Here is an 18,872-nt window from a genome sequence, read left to right as displayed (position 1 = left end):
CCCCTCACGGTTGTTACTTTTGACATGTCTTGATGTCATTTTAGTTCACAGCCTTATGATATCAGCATTGCAACATGCTCATAGCCTTACGATATCAGCATTGTGTGGGATTAAGTTGAATTTCCGTCTACTAACTTGGTGTTCCTCCCCTCATTTCGTGTGTAGAGTTACTTTTATTTTAGTTTTTCAATAAGGAATGGACCTACAATTTAAAAAATTTATATAATCCCGCACGTATCGCTCCCCATTATTTTAAGTTTTTTGTCATGTAAGGCTACGCGTATTGTATGACTTCATATCGCAAAATATGAACTTTACGAATGCTTTTTAATGCTTTCTAAAATTCCGCACGCATCGCGTGCATAAAATACTAGTGGTAAATAATATAAGACAGTTAGGTAAGGTAACCGTCCTCTATCCTTTTTCTCATACAACAGTTATAAGAGAAATGCGTTCTCTATACTCCTAGACAACGCTTAACAAACTTAAACGTTCTCTATTCAGCGTTTTCTATTCCCTATTTTGTAGTAGTTTCTATTGATTCTTCTTCTTCAAATTTGAATTCCTCTGCTGATAATCCGATTTGTGAAGGTAATTTTTCAATTTTTTAAAAACGAATTACTTATTTATGATGATTTTGATTTTCATGTTCATTATTTTCATCATTTTAATTTATTTTGATTTTTTTGATCATTTCGATTTCTGCATTTCTCAATAACCTTGATTAATGTATTTTGATTCTATATTTTGATGATTTTGATGATTAATGTATCTTGATTATATATTTCTGATGATTTTGATTTTTGTTCTTTTTTCGATTTTATATGTTCTTTTAGTCTTATCTTTTGTTCTTTTATATATTGGTTCTCATATATGTATTAAGAGATTGTAATAATACAGAAAATAATTATTGAACATGTTGTTCTTTTTTGCTTTAGCTTGTTGTTCTTTTATGCTTTAGTTTGTTGTTCTTTTTTGCTTTAGCTTGTTGTTCTTTTGATATTACACACTTCAGATCAAATTGTTCTTTTACCATTTTTGTTGTTCTTTTTTCACATGGTTAAAATAAGTGTTCTACATGATATGTTCTTTTCTTTTATTTATAATGTTCTTTTTCTTTACTTTATTATGTTCTTTTGTGCTCTATTGTTGTTCGTTTTTTATTGGTAATGTTGTTTTACATGGTTAAAATAAGTGTTCTACATGATATGTTCTTTTCTGTATTTATAATGTTCTTTTTCGTTATTTATAATGTTCTTTTATTTATAATGTTCTTTGAGGTTCATCCTCTTTTTTGTTCTTTTGAGGAATTGCTGTGTTTATTCAGCCTCTCTTCTTGTTCTTTCAGCTGTTTTTGAAGATTTAACATCATTTGTTGCTGGTCAAGTAAAAGCTTCCTTTGCTCTTCAATACTGTACTTTTTGAAAAAAGAACAAACATAAAAGAACATTAAGATTTATATCTAATAAACATAAAATAACATAACAACAAAACCAAAAAAAAAAAAAACAAGTGCACCGTTCTTGTCATGAACATGGCTTGTATTTCTTCTCCTTCCCAAATCCAGGATTTGAATTGATGTCCTTTCATTGATTCCTCCTAAATTGCAACCCGTTTTCACGGTTTAGGCTGCTCCCATTTCGCTCGCCGCCCAGGATCCAAGATTAGGGAACCCCAGGAGAGCCGCCGAGCTGGCCATGCCCGAAGTCGTTACCTTAACCGCGATAGAAAAGAAGGAATAGTCTGTATTTTTCGTTGGGGATTCCCTGGAAAAAATCGTCGCATCTTCTTCCCGCAGGTCCCATTGTATTCCGGAAGCGCGTAGCATTGGGCCTGATAAACCCCGCCACTTTGAGGTTCCCTATGAAATGAGGCATGGAAGGGAGCCTTTGAAATTGCGCGAAACCCTCACAAAGGTTTATGGACAAAGAACGGGCAAACCGCGGAAAAGGGGGGGAAAGCTCTCTGTTCCTGGTTCTCCGGTTCATATTTCGTCGACCAATCCTTCCTAATTCGCATCTTTTCTTTTATTTTTCATTTTCTTATTTATATAATATTTCTCCTATTGGATTCATAACTTCTCATTTTAGAAACACATTCTTGAGAGAGAAAGAGGAGAGCTTTTAGTTTCTCCCAACAAATAAAAGAGCGATTTTATGAGAGAGAAAGTTCAAAACAAATTTTCTCCTCCTTCTTTCTCTGAAATGTGATTTTAATTGAATTACGTTTACAAAAAACTAGTTTATTAAGCGAAATACTATTTCAATTTCGCTATTTTTTGAATTTTTTTTATTCATTCAAAGAGGTTAATGTTGTTGATGAAGGTGCATCGGGTGATTAAGGTAAATTTTCTCGTTCTTAATTCTATGTTCTTTTTAAATTTTAATGTTCTTTTCTTATAACTTTCTATTTCTGTGGCATCAAAATAGTGTGTTCTTTTTTAGAATCAGCAATTGTTCTTTTTACATATTTATAGTGTTGTTTTCAGATATTTTTTGATTAAGAAAATAACGGAATTAGAACATAAATTGGTTGAAAAAGAACATTTCCAGAACTTAAAAGAACAAGAAAAAATATAGATCTGGTTTTAAAGTTCATCAAGGTTTGTCGTTTTATTTTTTAATTAGAACATAAATTGGTTGGAAAAGAACATTTCCAGAACTTAAAAGAACAAGAAAAAATATAAATCTGGTTTTAAAGTTCATCAAAGGTTCGTCGTTTTATTTTTTAATTAGAACATACTGTAAATTGGTTGGAAAAGAACATTTCCAGAACTTAAAAGAATAAGAAAAAATATAACTGCTTTTTATATTTGTACCTTTTGTCTGATTTGTCAATATTAGTGTTCTTTTACTTTACTTGTTAATGTTCTTTTCTGATTTATTTTCTTTGTTTTTTTTTTTTTTGCGATTTTTATGGCTGCGTTTTATTGTTATTTTTGTGCGTCTTTGGGCAGGTGTACGAAGAGCACCGTGAGCCTTGGGTTCACATCCCTAACTGAACCACTTCAAGTATGGCGTAAACCCTAACTCTCTAAAACCTATCCATGGCAATTCATATTCTTTCACCAATTCCCTCTTCCCTCTTTCTCTCTCCTATACCCACTCCACTTTTCCCACCATTTTCAACCTCCACCCAAATTAGAGCCTCTACCAACTCCAACAATGGCGTGCAAGAACCCCCTAAACGCCGCGGTCGACCTAAGGGCAGCACAAAATCCAACACTCCGAAAACACCCAAAAAATTAAGTGGGTCCTCTCAAAATGCCGAATTTGAAAATGGGTCGACCCTAACTTGGGATGAGTTAGAGGATTTTGACGATGGGATGGATTTCCCCTACTTAGACCCGCCATTGATATGCTGCTTTGGAGCAGTTCAGAAGGAATTTGTGCCAAGTGTTAGAGTTTCAGAGCACCAAATGGATCCTGATATCTATTCCGGGTGGAAAATGATGCAGTGGAATCCGCCTGAGTTTGGGCGGGCTCCCGGTGGACCGGTGTCGAATGTGGCTATTTCACACGTTCGATTAGGTGGAAGGGCGGCAGTTATTGGCAAGGTTGGGGAAGATGATTTTGGGGAGGAATTGGTCCTTATGATGAATAAGGAGAATGTGCAAACAAGGGCAGTGAAGTTTGACTCTAATGTTAAAACTGCGTGTTCTTATATGAGGGTTAAGTTTAGTGATGATGGGAAGATGAAGATGGAAACAGTGAAAGAAGCTGCTGAGGATTCTTTGGTAGCCTCTGAATTGAATTTAGCTGTTCTTAAAGAGGTAATTGCACTTTTAATTAGAGCTAAATTCGCTGCTTTTTAATCTTTATTTCTTAGTGTAAATTATGATGATAGATTTGTGTACTGAATATGTCAATGTATGGAGTCACAGCCTACTTAGCTTTAGATTACCGGGGTGGGTTATCTATAAAAAAAATTAGTCGTTAACATTAATGGAATTGAAGTTTGTAGAAATGTGTTGGAACTATTACTACAATCTGAAGTGATCCTTTCTAAAACTTCTGAACACACTACAGCCTTTCATTCACAATTGAAAAAACGATGTCACTGAGATTCACATCCTCTATTCACAGATAGTACAACTTTAAGTGTCACTTATCTTCAGCTTAAATGATTTCTATCTTGTTTGCAGCCTTTTCCTTCATGAACAACCATAGAATAAATATCTGTCTTGGAACAGAAAATATATTTCATACAAACCTGCTCCACTGTTGCTTCTGTTCTGGCCCATTCGACTTAGCATAGACTTTAGTAGTTTTATAGAAGGCTCTTAGCTCTACCATCCACTGATCACCCTGCAAAGCTGTCATTATCTCGGTTTTTGCTTTGCAGATACATCTCCAAGCTCTCCAAGCCCAGCCAGTGTTACTGTTGGTTCTGTTAACCCATTTAACCCATAAATTGTGGGCCTTTCCAGTAATATCCCAAACCTGCTTCCCTACCGCTGCCTTATTCCAGAGTAAGATGTGCCTTACACCAAGGCCTCTACCACTTTTATGCCATACCTTGTCCCATTCTACATAACCAGGTTTAAGGCTATCATGTTCCTTAGACCACGAAAAGGACCTGCAAATAGCATTTATCTTCTTTAACACAGCCTCGGGGAGAATAAAAATCTGACCGCAAATCTCCATTACACATTTATACTCATTAGCACAGAATTTATTTTCTGTTGTCTACCAGCAAAAGAGAAACTCCTTGAGCTCCATATTTTTATTCTGTACACCGTCTTTTCAATCATATACTCACAATCCCCAATAGTTATTTTCTTTGCACTCACTGGAACCCAAGGTATGTGAATGGTAAAGAACGAATGCTAAAACCAGACAACCCTGCCACCATATTTACATCATCCTGATTTATCTGTTGTTAATGTGCAGAAACATCTATTACTGCTAGTATTTTTCGATTCCATAACATTAAACCTTTCCTGAATGTGCATTGTTGTTTAGCTACCATGGAGGGGTTAAGTAAATAAAACCAAAGCAATCTAAAAGGTATTGTTTTTGTTTTTATTTTACCTTAAAACACATGACCATTTTACTTGTTTCAGAATTGTTTAAAACTACATTTGTGAATGAGTTTTTTGATGGGATAGTGATTGATGTGAGGATCTGTTAGGTTAAAATTTGTATTTAGATTTTCTGTTGGTCTAGAAATGTTTTCATCTTTCGCTTTGTAAAAATATAAAACTCCTAGTACGAATGTATTTTATGATACAAGTAGAGAAAGATGTAGTCTTATTATAGTTTTTTTAAAAAGAAATTCTCTCATCATGATTTTATCTTTTCCATGGATTTATGGGGAAGGTTGTACTAGAAAACGAAATTGTTGACGACAACATTTGTGTATGAGCTTTTTTGATGGGGCCAGTGATTGATGTGAAAATCTGTTCGGTTAAATTTTCTATGTAGATTCTCCATTGATTCATAATTATTTACATCTTCCACTTTGTCAAAACATAAAACTCCTACTCCCTCCGTCTCAAAAAGATTGCTGCAAACCACATTTTTCACATTTTTAAGAGGCTAGGAAGAAGTTGAGCAATGTGGATTGGTTTTGTCTTTTTCTCAATTTTAATTGAAGTAGTTAAGCATGAGAGAGAGTGGGCTGATTCCTTAACCCAATCTCTTTCTCTTTCTCTTTCTCCGTCCTTTCTCACTCTTCTCAAGCTCTCCCTTCCTCTCAACAATGGCAATGATAAAAATACAACAACATTGCAACAAAATTTTCCAAATTGTCTTTGTGTAACACCTTCGTCAAATTATACACAAAATTTGACAAATACCCACTTCTTTTTTCCCTCTTAAATCGAGTTGAAATTTTAAGAAATTCAACTTACCCAGAAAAAATTGAAAGAAGCCATAAAATTTGTTGGGCTTTCTTTGATTTCTATTTATTTGCCATTATCGGAGTGATGGAGTATAAAGAAGATGGAGAAAAGGTTAACAATTTTTTTTGGAGATCTGAAGAGATAAGGACGAGAAATCAAACCGGGTTTTTTTTATCTTAAATGGATGAGAGGAGATAAATCACTCTTTTTTCCAAGGTCTTCAGGGAAAAAAAACAAAAATCAGTCTTAAGATCATGAAGTGATAAATTTGAGTAGAATGCTAGAATCAGTCATTAAAAATTTTCAGATACATACTGGGGAAAAAATAAGCATTAATAAATTTGAGCAGACTATGATAGAGAATGAATTGAGGAGTTGAATTGGGAAAGTACGTTAGAGGAAACAATTTGGGGATGGAAATGGTAGAATGCTGTAGAATAGAGGAGAGAAAGTAATTGATGAGGACAGAGAAGGAAGGATTAAAAAGGGGTGTGTAATTAAGGCTTAATTACGTACTTTTTTCTTCACTAAGCTGTGGGGACACAAGGGTTTGCAAGTGAAAAGTTACCAAATAAGATATTGAGGCAGTCTTTTTGGGACATCCATTTATGGTACAGGACAATCTTTTAGGGTGGAGAGTAGAGACAGAGGGCGTATTACAAAAGCATTTTATGATACAAGTAGAACACGTTGCATTCTTGTTATAGTTTTTTTTTAAAAAGATGTTTCTTCTCATGAATTATCTTTCCCATATATTAATGGGGAAGGTTTGACTAGAAAAGCAGAGGGGTTGCTTGATGAACTATATGAAACATAATTTACATTATCACTTAATCAATTGCCGTGGTTTATCATCTGTGTAAGAGTCAATAGTTCGAAGCAAATGTATGGAAAATACCCCATTTTCTGTATTTTCAGAGTCAATAGTTTGAAGGAAATGTATGGCAAATTACCATATTTTCTGTATTTTTCTTTTGTTAATCTTGCCGTATTGTTAAGTTTAACATGATAATCAAGGTCATGACTCTGCAATGGAGGAGAATTGGATGTTGATAGTGATGTCACCATCGCAATTAGGATTTTGCTGATTCTTGATTATTTGATGTATCAACAGGCTAGGATCTTCCACTTTAATTCCGAAGTCTTGACGTCACCTTCTATGAACACCACCCTCTTCAGAGCTATAAAATTATCCAAAAAGTTTGGAGGCCTTGTGTTTTTTGATTTGAATCTTCCATTACCCTTGTGGAAGTCACGTGACGAGACAAGAGAAGTTATCAAACAAGCTTGGGAGGAAGCCAATATCATTGAGGTCAGCAGGGAAGAACTGGAGTTCCTTTTAGACGAAGATCATTATGAAAGGAGAAAAAATTACCGACCCCAGTACTATTCTGAAAATTATGAACAGAGTAAAAATAGGAGAGATTACTACCACTATACACGAGAAGAGATATCTCCATTGTGGCATGACGGGCTAAAGTTTCTTTTTGTCACAGATGGTACACTTCGAATTCATTATTATGCCCCGTCTTTTGACGGTGTTGTGGTTGGCACAGAAGATGTGCTAATAACCCCATTTACATGCGATAGAACTGGATCTGGTGATGCAGTTGTTGCTGGGATTATGAGGAAACTGACAAGTCATCCTGAGATGTATGAAGATCAAGATGTTTTGGAGAGGCAGCTTCGGTTTTCTATTGCTGCGGGCATTATATCACAATGGACTATTGGGGCAGTGAGGGGCTTTCCAACCGAGAGCGCCACTCAAAATCTGAAAGAGCAAGTTTATGTTCCTTCGATGTGGTAGAGACTTTTTAAAACACAACAACTACAAAATTAATACATGCTTTTATAAACTGGTATTGTGAAGTTGGTTGCTACCCTCATCAGATGATTGTAAGTGCAAGTAAGTGTTGTATACAATTTCATGTACTTGTCACTCCTGAGAGGAAACAGAACAGAGGGGTCCTTGTTAACGGACGAGACAGTGAATTCAGCTGTCTTCTGTAAGCCTAATATGTAAAAGTGTGTATGGACAAAGCGAAATGTAGATATGAAGTACCTTAAGTTTTTTAGCTAGATTGTTTTTTTCCCACTTCCCACAAAAGAGAAATCTACGTATGTTGTGTTGATTGCTCATCTCAATATTACTCTTTCATTCTTTTTGTTTTTTTGTTTTGATAACACAAATAAACAACTAAGAAGGCTCTGTCTAGCATGATTTGCTGCACATTTTTTACAGCATTTGTAGGAACTTTACTGCTTGCCTCTCAATCTCCAGTACAATGGCCTTGATATCCGTAGCTTCCAGGGCTTTCTTCAATCAGGAATTTCACATTTTCACCTGAAGGAATTATGTCCTTAGACATTTCCGACAATTACTAAATATAAATAGGAATTAATTATGAAGATAATAAGTTAATTATTTTAGTAATTATATTTGCTTGCTAGAGAATAAATGTGATTAGTAGGACAATATTGATTGGACCAACAACTAAAATATATTAATCCTATAAGGTCACACATATAAGCACTAATTTGAATGGGCCCAAAAGACCCTATGGCAACCGGTCTATTAAAGGAAAGCATGTTGGGCTTTGGTTTTGTGTTAACCTAAAACTCTCACATTATAATAGTTATAATGTCAGGGATTTAGGAATTACGTTCATTCAATATCTGACAAAAGGAAAACACAAAAACCCCAACTCTCATTCTCTGAAACGCCGTTCTTCCCAAACAAAGCAAGAGATTGATTTTGATCGTTCTCTTTCGTACTAGCATACGTGGGATTCAATTGGTGCTTGTGGACCGCAAATTTTTGGCTGCCCTCGGGTACAACCGAGCTGGTTGTACCCCTAACCAAACGACGTCGTGTGATGCGGGTATAGCCAGCGCTGGCTGTACCCCCTCCCCAAACGACGTCGTTCTACATCTTTTTATCCCCTTCCTAAGTTTCCTAACTTACTTTTTTTTTGTTACTTCTTCTTCAAGTTGCGCAATTTTTGTTCTTAGGGTTTATTTCGATTTTTTCTCTCTCCTCTGTTTCGATGGATCTTGCAATTATGGACGATTCTGAATCTCTCTTCGAATCTAATTCTGGAATTTTAAATACATCGATGTTAGAATGTAAGTTTTATATTTTTTATTTTCATTTATCTGTTTTTGATTTCAATGTTTTTGGTTTTGGTTCTTTTCGATTTTATATTTTGATTTTGGATAAAATGTGTTTAGAATTTTGTTATTTTTCGTGTTTTCGCAAGATATTTCGATTTTGATTTGTACCTTTGTTTTTGTTTTCTGCAGAATTACTTATTTTTTTGCAATTGTACGTTAGTTTTTGTTCGATTTTTATTCATATTTTTATTTATTATCAATGTATATATTGTTAATGAATTTTTAGCTCAAATCTTATTAATATTATATATTTTGATAAAATACATATTATGTTATGAATTTTTGAATTGTTCTGTCCCAAAAAAAAAAATTGTTCATTGTTTAGTTATGGCATTCTTAACAAATATATGAATATTCAGTTCAAGGAAATTGAACATTGTCTACAATAATAATGAACATTTTATTTAATGAATTTGAATGTTACGTATTTTAGTAATGAACATTGTATTTAAATATATTGTATCTTATGTATTTAGATAATGAACATTCTATTGTATTATATTGAACTTTCTATTAAGAGTTATTGATCATTACCTATGTTACAATGAACATTTTATTCAAGTATTTTATCATTATCTATTTTTTACAATGAACATTTTATTTAATGATTTTGAATATTACCTATGTTCGTAATGAACATTCTATTTAAATACATTGAACAATACCTATTTAAACAATGGACATTCTATTTTACATTACTATTTTTAATATTGAACATTTTATTTAAGGATATTGAACATTTCAAATGTCAAAATGTTAGTTAATATTGAAATTGAACATTCACTATCTTAACATTGAACAATCACTATTTTAACATTGAACATTTCTTCCATTCGCAGTGAATAAGGAAGTAAGTCTTTTTGTTGAAGGGTTAGAATCTATGTTAATGATGAAGGAAGCTAAAAATGAAGATGAAGCTTATGATTTGTATAATGAATATGCTTTTAGTAAAGGTTTTGGTATTAGGGTTGGGAAAGGTCGGAAGCGTCAAAATAGTGAACTTTATACTATGAAACGGTTCTTGTGTAGCTGCGAAGGGGTTAAAGATGAAAAAAGGAAGAGAACAAGGTCTTATGCTAGATTGGATACGCGTACTGGGTTTACTGCTTTTGTTCAGTTTTCTATTGGTAAAGATGGTGTGTGGACGGTTGTGAATCATAATATGATTCATAACCATGCTATGGTTCCTCTAAATAAGAGACATTTGATAAGATCACAAAGGAAGGTTAGTAAGGAGGCTCTTTACTTTATGTCTACTTTAAAAGCTAGTGGTGTTAAAGTGTCTGATACCTTGAGGGTTTTGAGGAAAGAAGTAGGCGGATCACCTATGGTCGGTTTTACAGCTAGTGATGCTTATAATGCTTTATCACGTGCAAAAGCTAATAAACTTGAAGGTCAGGACTGTCATAAGTTAATCAAGTATTTTGCTCAGAGAAATTCCGGTGAAGAAGGTTTTTATTATGACTTTGAGCTTAGTGAAGAAGAGGGACTTTTAAGTTTCTTTTGGCGTGATGGTAGGATGAAGAGAGATTATGATTATTTTGGGGATTTATTGGTTTTTGATACTACTTATAGGACCAATAAATATGATATGATTTGTGCTCCTTTTGTTGGTATGAACCATCATTCTAATAATGTTATGTTTGGAATGGGTTTTGTTATCAATGAAAAAACAGAATCTTTTAACTGGCTTTTTCAAACTTTCCTTACATCAATGGGTGGAAATCCCCCAATAACCATTATGACAGATCAAGCTCCATCCATTGCTTGCGGGATAAGGAATGTTTTTCCAAATGCTAGACATAAATTATGTACGTGGCATATTGGGGAGAATTCAAAGAAGCATATTGAGAAATATAGAGCTTTAGATGGTTTTTGTGACACTTTCAATTATCTTCTGAAGTATTGTGAAACTGCTGCTGAATTTGAATATCATTGGCCAAGGTAATTAATTTGAATTACTTATTTACTTCAAATTAACAAATAATATGTACTTGTAACCTTATGAACATCTACTTATAAAGAAATGATCATTTTAGTAATTCATGTTATTACATTATATGCTTTTTCTGACTCTGAACAAATAGGTATATTCAAATGAACAAATTTGATTTTTATAATGAACATTTTGTTTTTCAGAATGTTAACTCACTATAAATGCGTTGAAAATCCATGGTTGAAGAACTTATATACAATCAGAGAGATGTGGTGTCCTGCTTATTCTAAGAACTATTGGTCTGGAGGTGTGTTATCATCACAACGTTGTGAAACTACTAACAAGTCAGTTTCCCATCGACTTGATAAGACACAAGGGTTATGTGATTTTTATCATGTTTTTTTGGATGTTATTTCTGAGTGGAGGAGCAAAGAAAATGGTCATGATTACAGAAATTGGAAAGGTAGACCAGAAGTTGCAGCTGCAAATTGCGGAATTCTTCTCCATGCGAGAAAGATTTACACTATAGAAGCATATGTTTTGTTTGAAGAACAATTTCTTAAAGGGATGGCATGTTCTCAAGAAGAAAAACGCGGAAACATAGCTACAGAGAAAAGTTATTATGTGTGGAGGCCTAAAAAAATACTTGATTAAACATGAAGTTCGGTTTAACCAACAGACTTTTGCTGTGGATTATACTTGTCAGTACTTTACTGAAATGAGTTTTTTATGTTCTCATGCGCTTCGTGTTTATCATGTGCATTGTGTCCCAGAGATTCCCAATCTTTATATATTGAAGAGGTGGACAAAAGCAGCTATGTGCAGTCATTTGGTTGAAGATGATGGTGAAAAGTCCAATATAGTTGCGGCTTCTGTTTGGAGGGCACAAACCCTTAGGAATTTTGTTAAGCTTGTTATGTCTAGTCAAGATTCTCTTCAAGCTAGGGCTGAGGTTGATTCTGCCTTTGGTCTTTTAAAAGAAAAAGTGGAGAGTATTAGGGGTACTATTGACTTTTCTGATCCTAAGGAGGGTGAAGTTATTTTTGTGCCCTTAGTAAAAAAAAACCCACAGAATTTAAGGAAAAAAGGTGAGAGGAATGACAGATTGAAGAGTACAGTTGAGAAAATCTACAATAAAGCTAAAGGGAATTGGAGGAGGAGAAAATCAAAATTTACAGATGCAACAAGGTTTAAGGCTCAATCTGCAGTCATGGTAAATATTTATTAATATTTGAACATATATGTTTTATAAATTGATCATTTACTGATAAGTAATTGAACATTCTTTTAATTATTATTTTTTGTGCTTGGTTTTTGCAGGAGTTGGATGAAGTTGGTGCCCCTGTGATTTTCTCTAATTCTCTTAATGACTCATCTGATCTAGTTGTACTAGATCATTCACTATTTCAGGTTGATTTTCTTGCAAAGTTTGAAAAATTTAGATATAAATATATGAACATTATTATCTGATAAATGATCACTATATTATTTCAGGTTGATGCTTCTTTTCCGAAGCCACCTCCAAAATATTTTAGAAGAGGTGCTGCTGTTGATAAAAATGTAGAATCATCTGACAAGGTAAATATTAACTTTTTATGCTTTATTAATGATTATTTAACTTTCTGTCTTTGAACTTTTAGGAAAACAATTCAACAAATGAAGCCTCAAATGATTCATATAGTCATGCGAGAACTAAAACTGATGCATGTACAAAAGTGAACGCACCATCGGCTACTAAAGCACCATCGGCTACTAAAGCACCATCAGATACTAAAGCACCAACGGCTATTAAAGCACAATTGGTTATTAAAGCTCCATTCCTTACTAAAACTCCATTGGTTACCGATGCTCAATCGGTTACTAAAGTTTCATCTGGTACTAAAGCTCCATCGGGTACTGAAGCTAATGTTCAAGGACCTAAAGTTTCATTGGTTACTAAATTTCCGTTGGGTACTAAAGGATCTCATCTATCTTCTATTGAGCAAGCTCATTTGAAATTTAAGTATGATGCATTTTTAGCTCTCTTTGATGAATCAATGGCTGCCGAAGAAGCCACCAAAAGTAAAGGATTTAGTAAATAGTGATTGTTGAATTGAAAATTTGTACTTGCATTTATTTGTACTGAATCTTTATGTGTTTGAACATTTAGTTTTAAGAGAATGAACATTGAGTACAAACATTTTGAACATCACGAATTTTCATAATATTTTATATTTTAATTTATTTTATGTTTTTTTAAGACATCCTTCTGAAGTATAATGACCATTTCAGTTAAAGATATTCAACATTATCTACTTTTGTTTCCACTTGTGGGGAATGAATGTGTTTTCTATTTAGTGATTTTGAACATTACGTATTTAAAAGTGAACATTCTATATGAATTTTGAACATTAACTATTTTAATAATGAACATTTTATTGAAATATAATGAATATTATTAATTTTATAATTGAACGTTCTATGAATCATATTGATTATTACCTATTTTTACAATGAACATTTTTTAACGATATTAATAATTTTATAAAAATTTCATAAAAATCAAGGAGTTAGTAAATATTTATTTTGTATGGATTATTGAGTTGGAAATTTATTTGTGCATTCGATTTAATACTTGAACGGAAACTGAATATTAAACATAAAAGAAATGAACACTAAGTTATATGTTTTTGAACAAAACACCAAAATACCAAAATATTTACTTTACATTGTAATAAAAATGTATCTTTGTTTGTTAACCTTCTTACTATCTGCTTAATTTTTCATTAACTCCTCCATGCTTCATTTATGTTTGACTCTTGCTTTTCATTGTGATTTGAAAGCATTAGGAGACCACAGAAAGTGACACGAAGCTTCCTTATTTGATTTGTATGTATATCAAAATTAAAAAAAAAATTATAAATGTTTTATAAAACCCAAATATTAAATTATAAAAGGGAATATAAAAGAAATTCAACAGACGGAACAATAAACCAGAAAAGAACAAAACCAAAAAAAAGAAATGAACAAAATGCAAAAGAAGAATGAACGAAATTGAACTTACATCATTTGCTTTCAAGTCACAGATCCATTCATGTTCTGGATCACCAGTATAGGTCTCCATGTGCTTCATGACATACACACCGCATTTGGTATAGTCTTTCATGGTTCTCCATTTCATCTTGATCAAATTCATTTCATACTTTTGCATTGGTTCTGAAGGAAATAGTGCCCTTGGTCCAAGTATGCATATAATATTAAGTCTAATAAATGCGGTTCAGTATTAATTAACAAGTTAATAATTCAGTGAGATCAAGTGAGCTGAATGCCTAGCTAGAGGCCGCTTCAGTTCAAGTGGAATTAATGATATTAGTCCACAACTTACTCTTGACTGAACCCGTAGGGTCACACAAATAGTACGTAAACGGATCAAGTATTCAATGGCATTAAATACTCCATCTATGGATATTCGGAATCGACGGATCTTGGTTTCAGTGGGATCTGAGATCGTCACAAGCAAGAAATGAATACTCCGGAAACGATGATATTACTGGAAACAGAAATATGGATCGTATCGGAAATATAAATATTATCCAAGTCGTAAATGTTGCCGGAAACGGAAACATGGTACGTATCGGAAAATATTAATGGAAATGGAAATATTTCCGGAATCGGAAATATTGCCGGAAACGGAAATATTGTCAGAATCGGAATCGAAAAATAATTTCGGAAACGGAAATATTAAATATTTGTTCGAAACGGAAATTAATTCCAGAATCGGAAATATTAAATATTGTTCGTATCGGAAATAAATTCCGGAATCGGGAATTTAAATCGGAAGCGTATCGTACGAATTAGCATCGGACGAGGCCTGCCAGACGAAGGCCCAGCACGAAGCCGGGCCATCGCCCAGCAAGCCAGCGCGCCACAACGCACCAGCCAAGGCTGCGCCAGGCCCACCGCAAGGCAGGCCCAACGCGCGCCAAGGCTGCGGCAGCGTGTGGGCCTCGTGGCAATGGGCTGCGAGTGCTCGCGGGCTGCGCGCGCGCGCATGGCGCCCCTCGTGGGCTGCTGTGCGTGCGTGTGTGTGTTTGTGTGTTATACGAATCCTAAAGCTATCAGGTTTCGATATATGATTAAATTCCTAATCCTAAAAGGATAAATTAATTAAATAAGAGTTCTACTAGGATTCTAGTTTAATTAATTCGTATCCTAGTAGGATTCCAGTTCCTTTTCCATACCTTTATAAATAGGTGCCTAGGGTCATAATTTATAGAAACAATTGAAGTATTCTAAAGGTAAGATTTTGAAGAAAAATCAGCCATACACTTGCACCTAATAGCCGAAATTTCTAAGCTACCTTAAGGGCGATTCTAGTTGGTCAAGCTTAAGGCGGATCCGGACGTGCTGTGGACTATCTACGGAGGGACGACACTTGGAGTCCTAAAGACTTGTTCTTGTTCGGTTTGGGCGCAGCTAGGGAGGGCACGCAACAAAGTGTATGCATCTAAACTATTCTAAATGATTATGTGTAAATAATATGCTTTCCTGGCTTTATGGTTTTTCCGCATGATTTATGTTTTGTCATATGAATCATAACCTAACAGTGGTATCACGAGCCTCTTATTATTTTCATAATCTAAATTGCATAAACATGGTTAAATTTTACAAATTTGCAAAGAATTAAAATGGGTGATTAATTTTCGTAATTGTTAATTAATTGCAAATTGCGTTTATTTAATTATATGTACGCAGTTTTTCGGCAGTTTCTTCGTTACTCATCCAAATCGAGTGATTTTTGTGTCAATTCCGCATGTAAAAGGCATTCTAAATTTTTGTCAAAAAGAATATTTTTCGGTCGAACCCAGAATTCCCAAATTCGAAGCCTAACTATGACTTTTCGGAGGTTTTAGTTTTTCGAACGCAAAAGTTTGTAAATTTAAGAAGTTAAATTAAATATTTGCGATTCTTGTTAATAAATCTTGAATTTTTGATTCACCTACAGTATATGTTTAACAAGTTTGAATGCCTAACCTTGTTAATTATACAACCTAATTTGTAATTATGATTAATTTGTTGAAATTCGAATAATTTAGAATTAATTTGATTTTCATAATTAATTAATAAATTAATTAGGTATCCATGATTAAAATCCACCATAAAAATTGTTAATTTATGTTAAATTTTTAATTTTTATGACCTAGATTTGAATCCATGTTAATCGGAAATTAATTGATTAATAAATTTTCGATTTTTCGCCCTAAAATTATGAAATTAATATGTTTTTATTAATTTGTCATTAATTTTGAATTAAAAATTTTAAATTTTTATGAAAACGCTCATGAATGTTGCACGCACAAAGCAATGGAAGCTGCGTGTTACCCTTAAGGGGTGTTGTATAGTGCGGGCACGCGACGACGAGCAAGGGAGCTCGTCTCCCGTGCGGTACGAATGCAGCGAGCAACCTAGCGCATGGCGCGCGCACGAGGCAAGGGAGCCTGTGCGTGTGTGCTGTGTGCTATGGCGATGGGCGAAGGGCGAAGGCATGGCACGAGCAGAGGCGCGCGCGCGCGTGGGCGAGAGCTGGTCGCCCAGCAATCGCTGCTACGCGCACCAACACGCGTGGCCTCGAGGGCTTGCTTGCGCGCGAGCGAGCACTCCCATCGTGGCTGCTGCGATGTATGCGGGCGAGCAGGCTGCGTGCAAGCGTGGCTTGGGTTGCTGCGTTTGCGGTTGGCTGCTGCTGCGATGAGCCATGGGCCAGCGATAAGTCGTGCACTCGACGGGGCTTGGGCGCAAGCCCAAGTGCTCGTCATGTTACGATTATCAAGTTTTAAATTTTAATTTGAGATTTTCAGTTCATATAATTTTAATTAATTTTAAAATTAATAATTTAAATTGTTTTCTTGGATTTTAATTTTGAATATTATAATTATTATAAATTTTAATTTATTCTAATTATTTTACTAAAATTAAAAACCTTGAATTAATTTAAATTCGACTGAAAATAAATTAAATAAGTGGATTCAATTATAAATTTATATGAGCTTTAAATTTTAATTAAATTTGTATGTTTCCGGTTAGACTAGAAATACATTTTTATGTTTAAAATTAGTAAAGCATATGAATTTATTGGTTTAAGTGGGAGCAATTTTAGTCATAAACTCTTGATTAGGTCTACAAATCCTTTAAGGTTAAGCAACTTGATTAGAATTAATAAGGACTGAATAATTGGTAGATTATTAGTGCCCTTAATTAATTGCTGCAAATATTTATGTGATGCATAACGTGTTTTACTAACCAGCTATGTGGGCCATTCATGATAATGAATGGGTGAATGGTATATATATTGTATATGTACTGTTTTGCAGGTTATGAAGTGACTAGTATGGCCCAAATAGGATAGAAAATATGGTCTGCGTACCATTAATTTGAATGTAATTGGTCTAAAGTACCAAAATTGTTTTTCAATTCAAATATGGTCTGCGTACCATCAAATAGTTGTAATTAGTTTAATTATAGCTTATCCTATTTGAAGAAAATGGCGCCTCCCACGGAGATTTTCAAGACAGACTTTGAAGTTGAAGCTTCAAGATGAAGTCGGGCCATACTAGATCACATTTATCTTATGCATGTTTTAAGTTATTTATTGCTTTTAAATATGTCTTAAATATGCATGAGATCAAAGCTTGATTATGTTGCATGATTAAGGATTTTAGTTCACTTAAAATCTAACCAACATAGTAAGAGCCTTAAGTTCCAAACTTAAAAATTGAGTTAAAAGGTGCCATGCCAAAATAAAACTTACTTGGATATCCTTTTTTCATCGATCTTAGTAATAGTTTTCCGCCATAGCGAGGTGTTACTTATCGATACTAAAGGGGTAAGGTACACAAATAATTGTGAGTACATGTTAGTTTTGGTGAAACTCAACGATATAAGTAATGAGTCCTTTTATGTCGTGGCAAAATCGATAGGTTTACCTAATAAGTTCTTAGACGTACCTATCAACCAAGAGTAGTTTCTAGACTATTAGCAAAAGGCTTTTGCTTACCTAAAAGATTTTAGAATTGAGTCTAAATACATAATGTGCTTAATTCTTCAATGGCTTTTAGGGTCTTGGAATCATTTTATTCACACCCGCCGGAACACATAACTTGAATAAAATGCTTAATGAACATTGAATTATGCATGTATGCTAGAATTTAAGTTTATTAAGAGAAACTGTTAATGGTTATTTATTTGTTTATTCTTTTTCAATTGTAGTTTTACTATGGCAAACAACAATCAAAACATCATTATGGGTTCTGAGCTTATGGTCAAGCTGAACCTAACAAACTTTCTTAAATGGGAAGCTAAGCTAGTTGAAATAGTCAGACTCAATGGACTTGAGTATGTACTGTTACATCCCATGCGAAGCTACTATGCCAGAGACATGACCCCTGAAAGATTTTCCGCCTGGGATGCGGATCTCAAAAAGGTTATGAGTCTCATGCTGAACAATATCCCTGATGAATGGGCTAGAAGGTTTGTAGCTTATGAACCTTTTACGCTCATCAAGAATCTGAGGGATATCTGTCGTGGAAGCACGGAGGACAGGGATCTGAACGTCCATGAGTTGATTGAATCAATGTCTGGTCTAAAGGTTAGTTCTCCCAACAGGTGTTATAGGATGGAAGTCCAAGAAACACATGTTCAGCTCCTTCGCACTAAACAAAGGGTAGGCGTCCCACTAAGGTTCCATGTGGATCTTATGCTTTCATATTTTGATCGCCTAAGTTTGCTAGGAACACCTATAAGCGAAAGGATGGCAGTCTCTATCTTGCTCAATTCACTGCATAGTGGGTTTGGTCGCTTCAAGCAACTATACCTAAGTGAACCAAGAGAAGAAATAGTTGCAGAATTTGTTCACCTTGCCAGAAAGGCTGAGATAATACT

General features: G+C 34.3%; 1 protein-coding gene across 1 annotated transcript; it reads left to right on the top strand.

Annotated features, from left to right (window-relative positions):
- The first annotated feature begins 2,955 nt into the window (after positions 1-2,955).
- LOC110803951 (fructokinase-like 1, chloroplastic) lies at positions 2,956-7,977 on the top strand. The gene is made up of 2 exons (XM_022009505.2): positions 2,956-3,772; positions 6,960-7,977. The coding sequence occupies exons 1-2, from the start codon at positions 3,047-3,049 to the stop codon at positions 7,650-7,652; spliced, it is 1,419 nt and encodes a 472-aa protein (XP_021865197.1). The 5' UTR covers positions 2,956-3,046; the 3' UTR covers positions 7,653-7,977.
- Positions 7,978-18,872: the final 10,895 nt, after the last annotated feature.

Source organism: Spinacia oleracea, chromosome 6 (assembly GCF_020520425.1).
Source record: "Spinacia oleracea cultivar Varoflay chromosome 6, BTI_SOV_V1, whole genome shotgun sequence".
Taxonomy (NCBI): Eukaryota; Viridiplantae; Streptophyta; class Magnoliopsida; order Caryophyllales; family Amaranthaceae; genus Spinacia; species Spinacia oleracea.
The sequence above is the reverse complement of the archived record's forward strand: the minus strand, read 5'-3'. Positions and strand labels throughout refer to the sequence as shown.

Coding starts and splice junctions, on each gene's coding strand:
- LOC110803951 (XM_022009505.2), top strand. CDS start 3,047: ATGGCAATTCATATTCTTTCACCAATTCCCTCTTCCCTCTTTCTCTCT. Junction 3,773..6,959: donor ATTTAGCTGTTCTTAAAGAG/GTAATTGCACTT, acceptor ATGTATCAACAG/GCTAGGATCTTCCACTTTAA.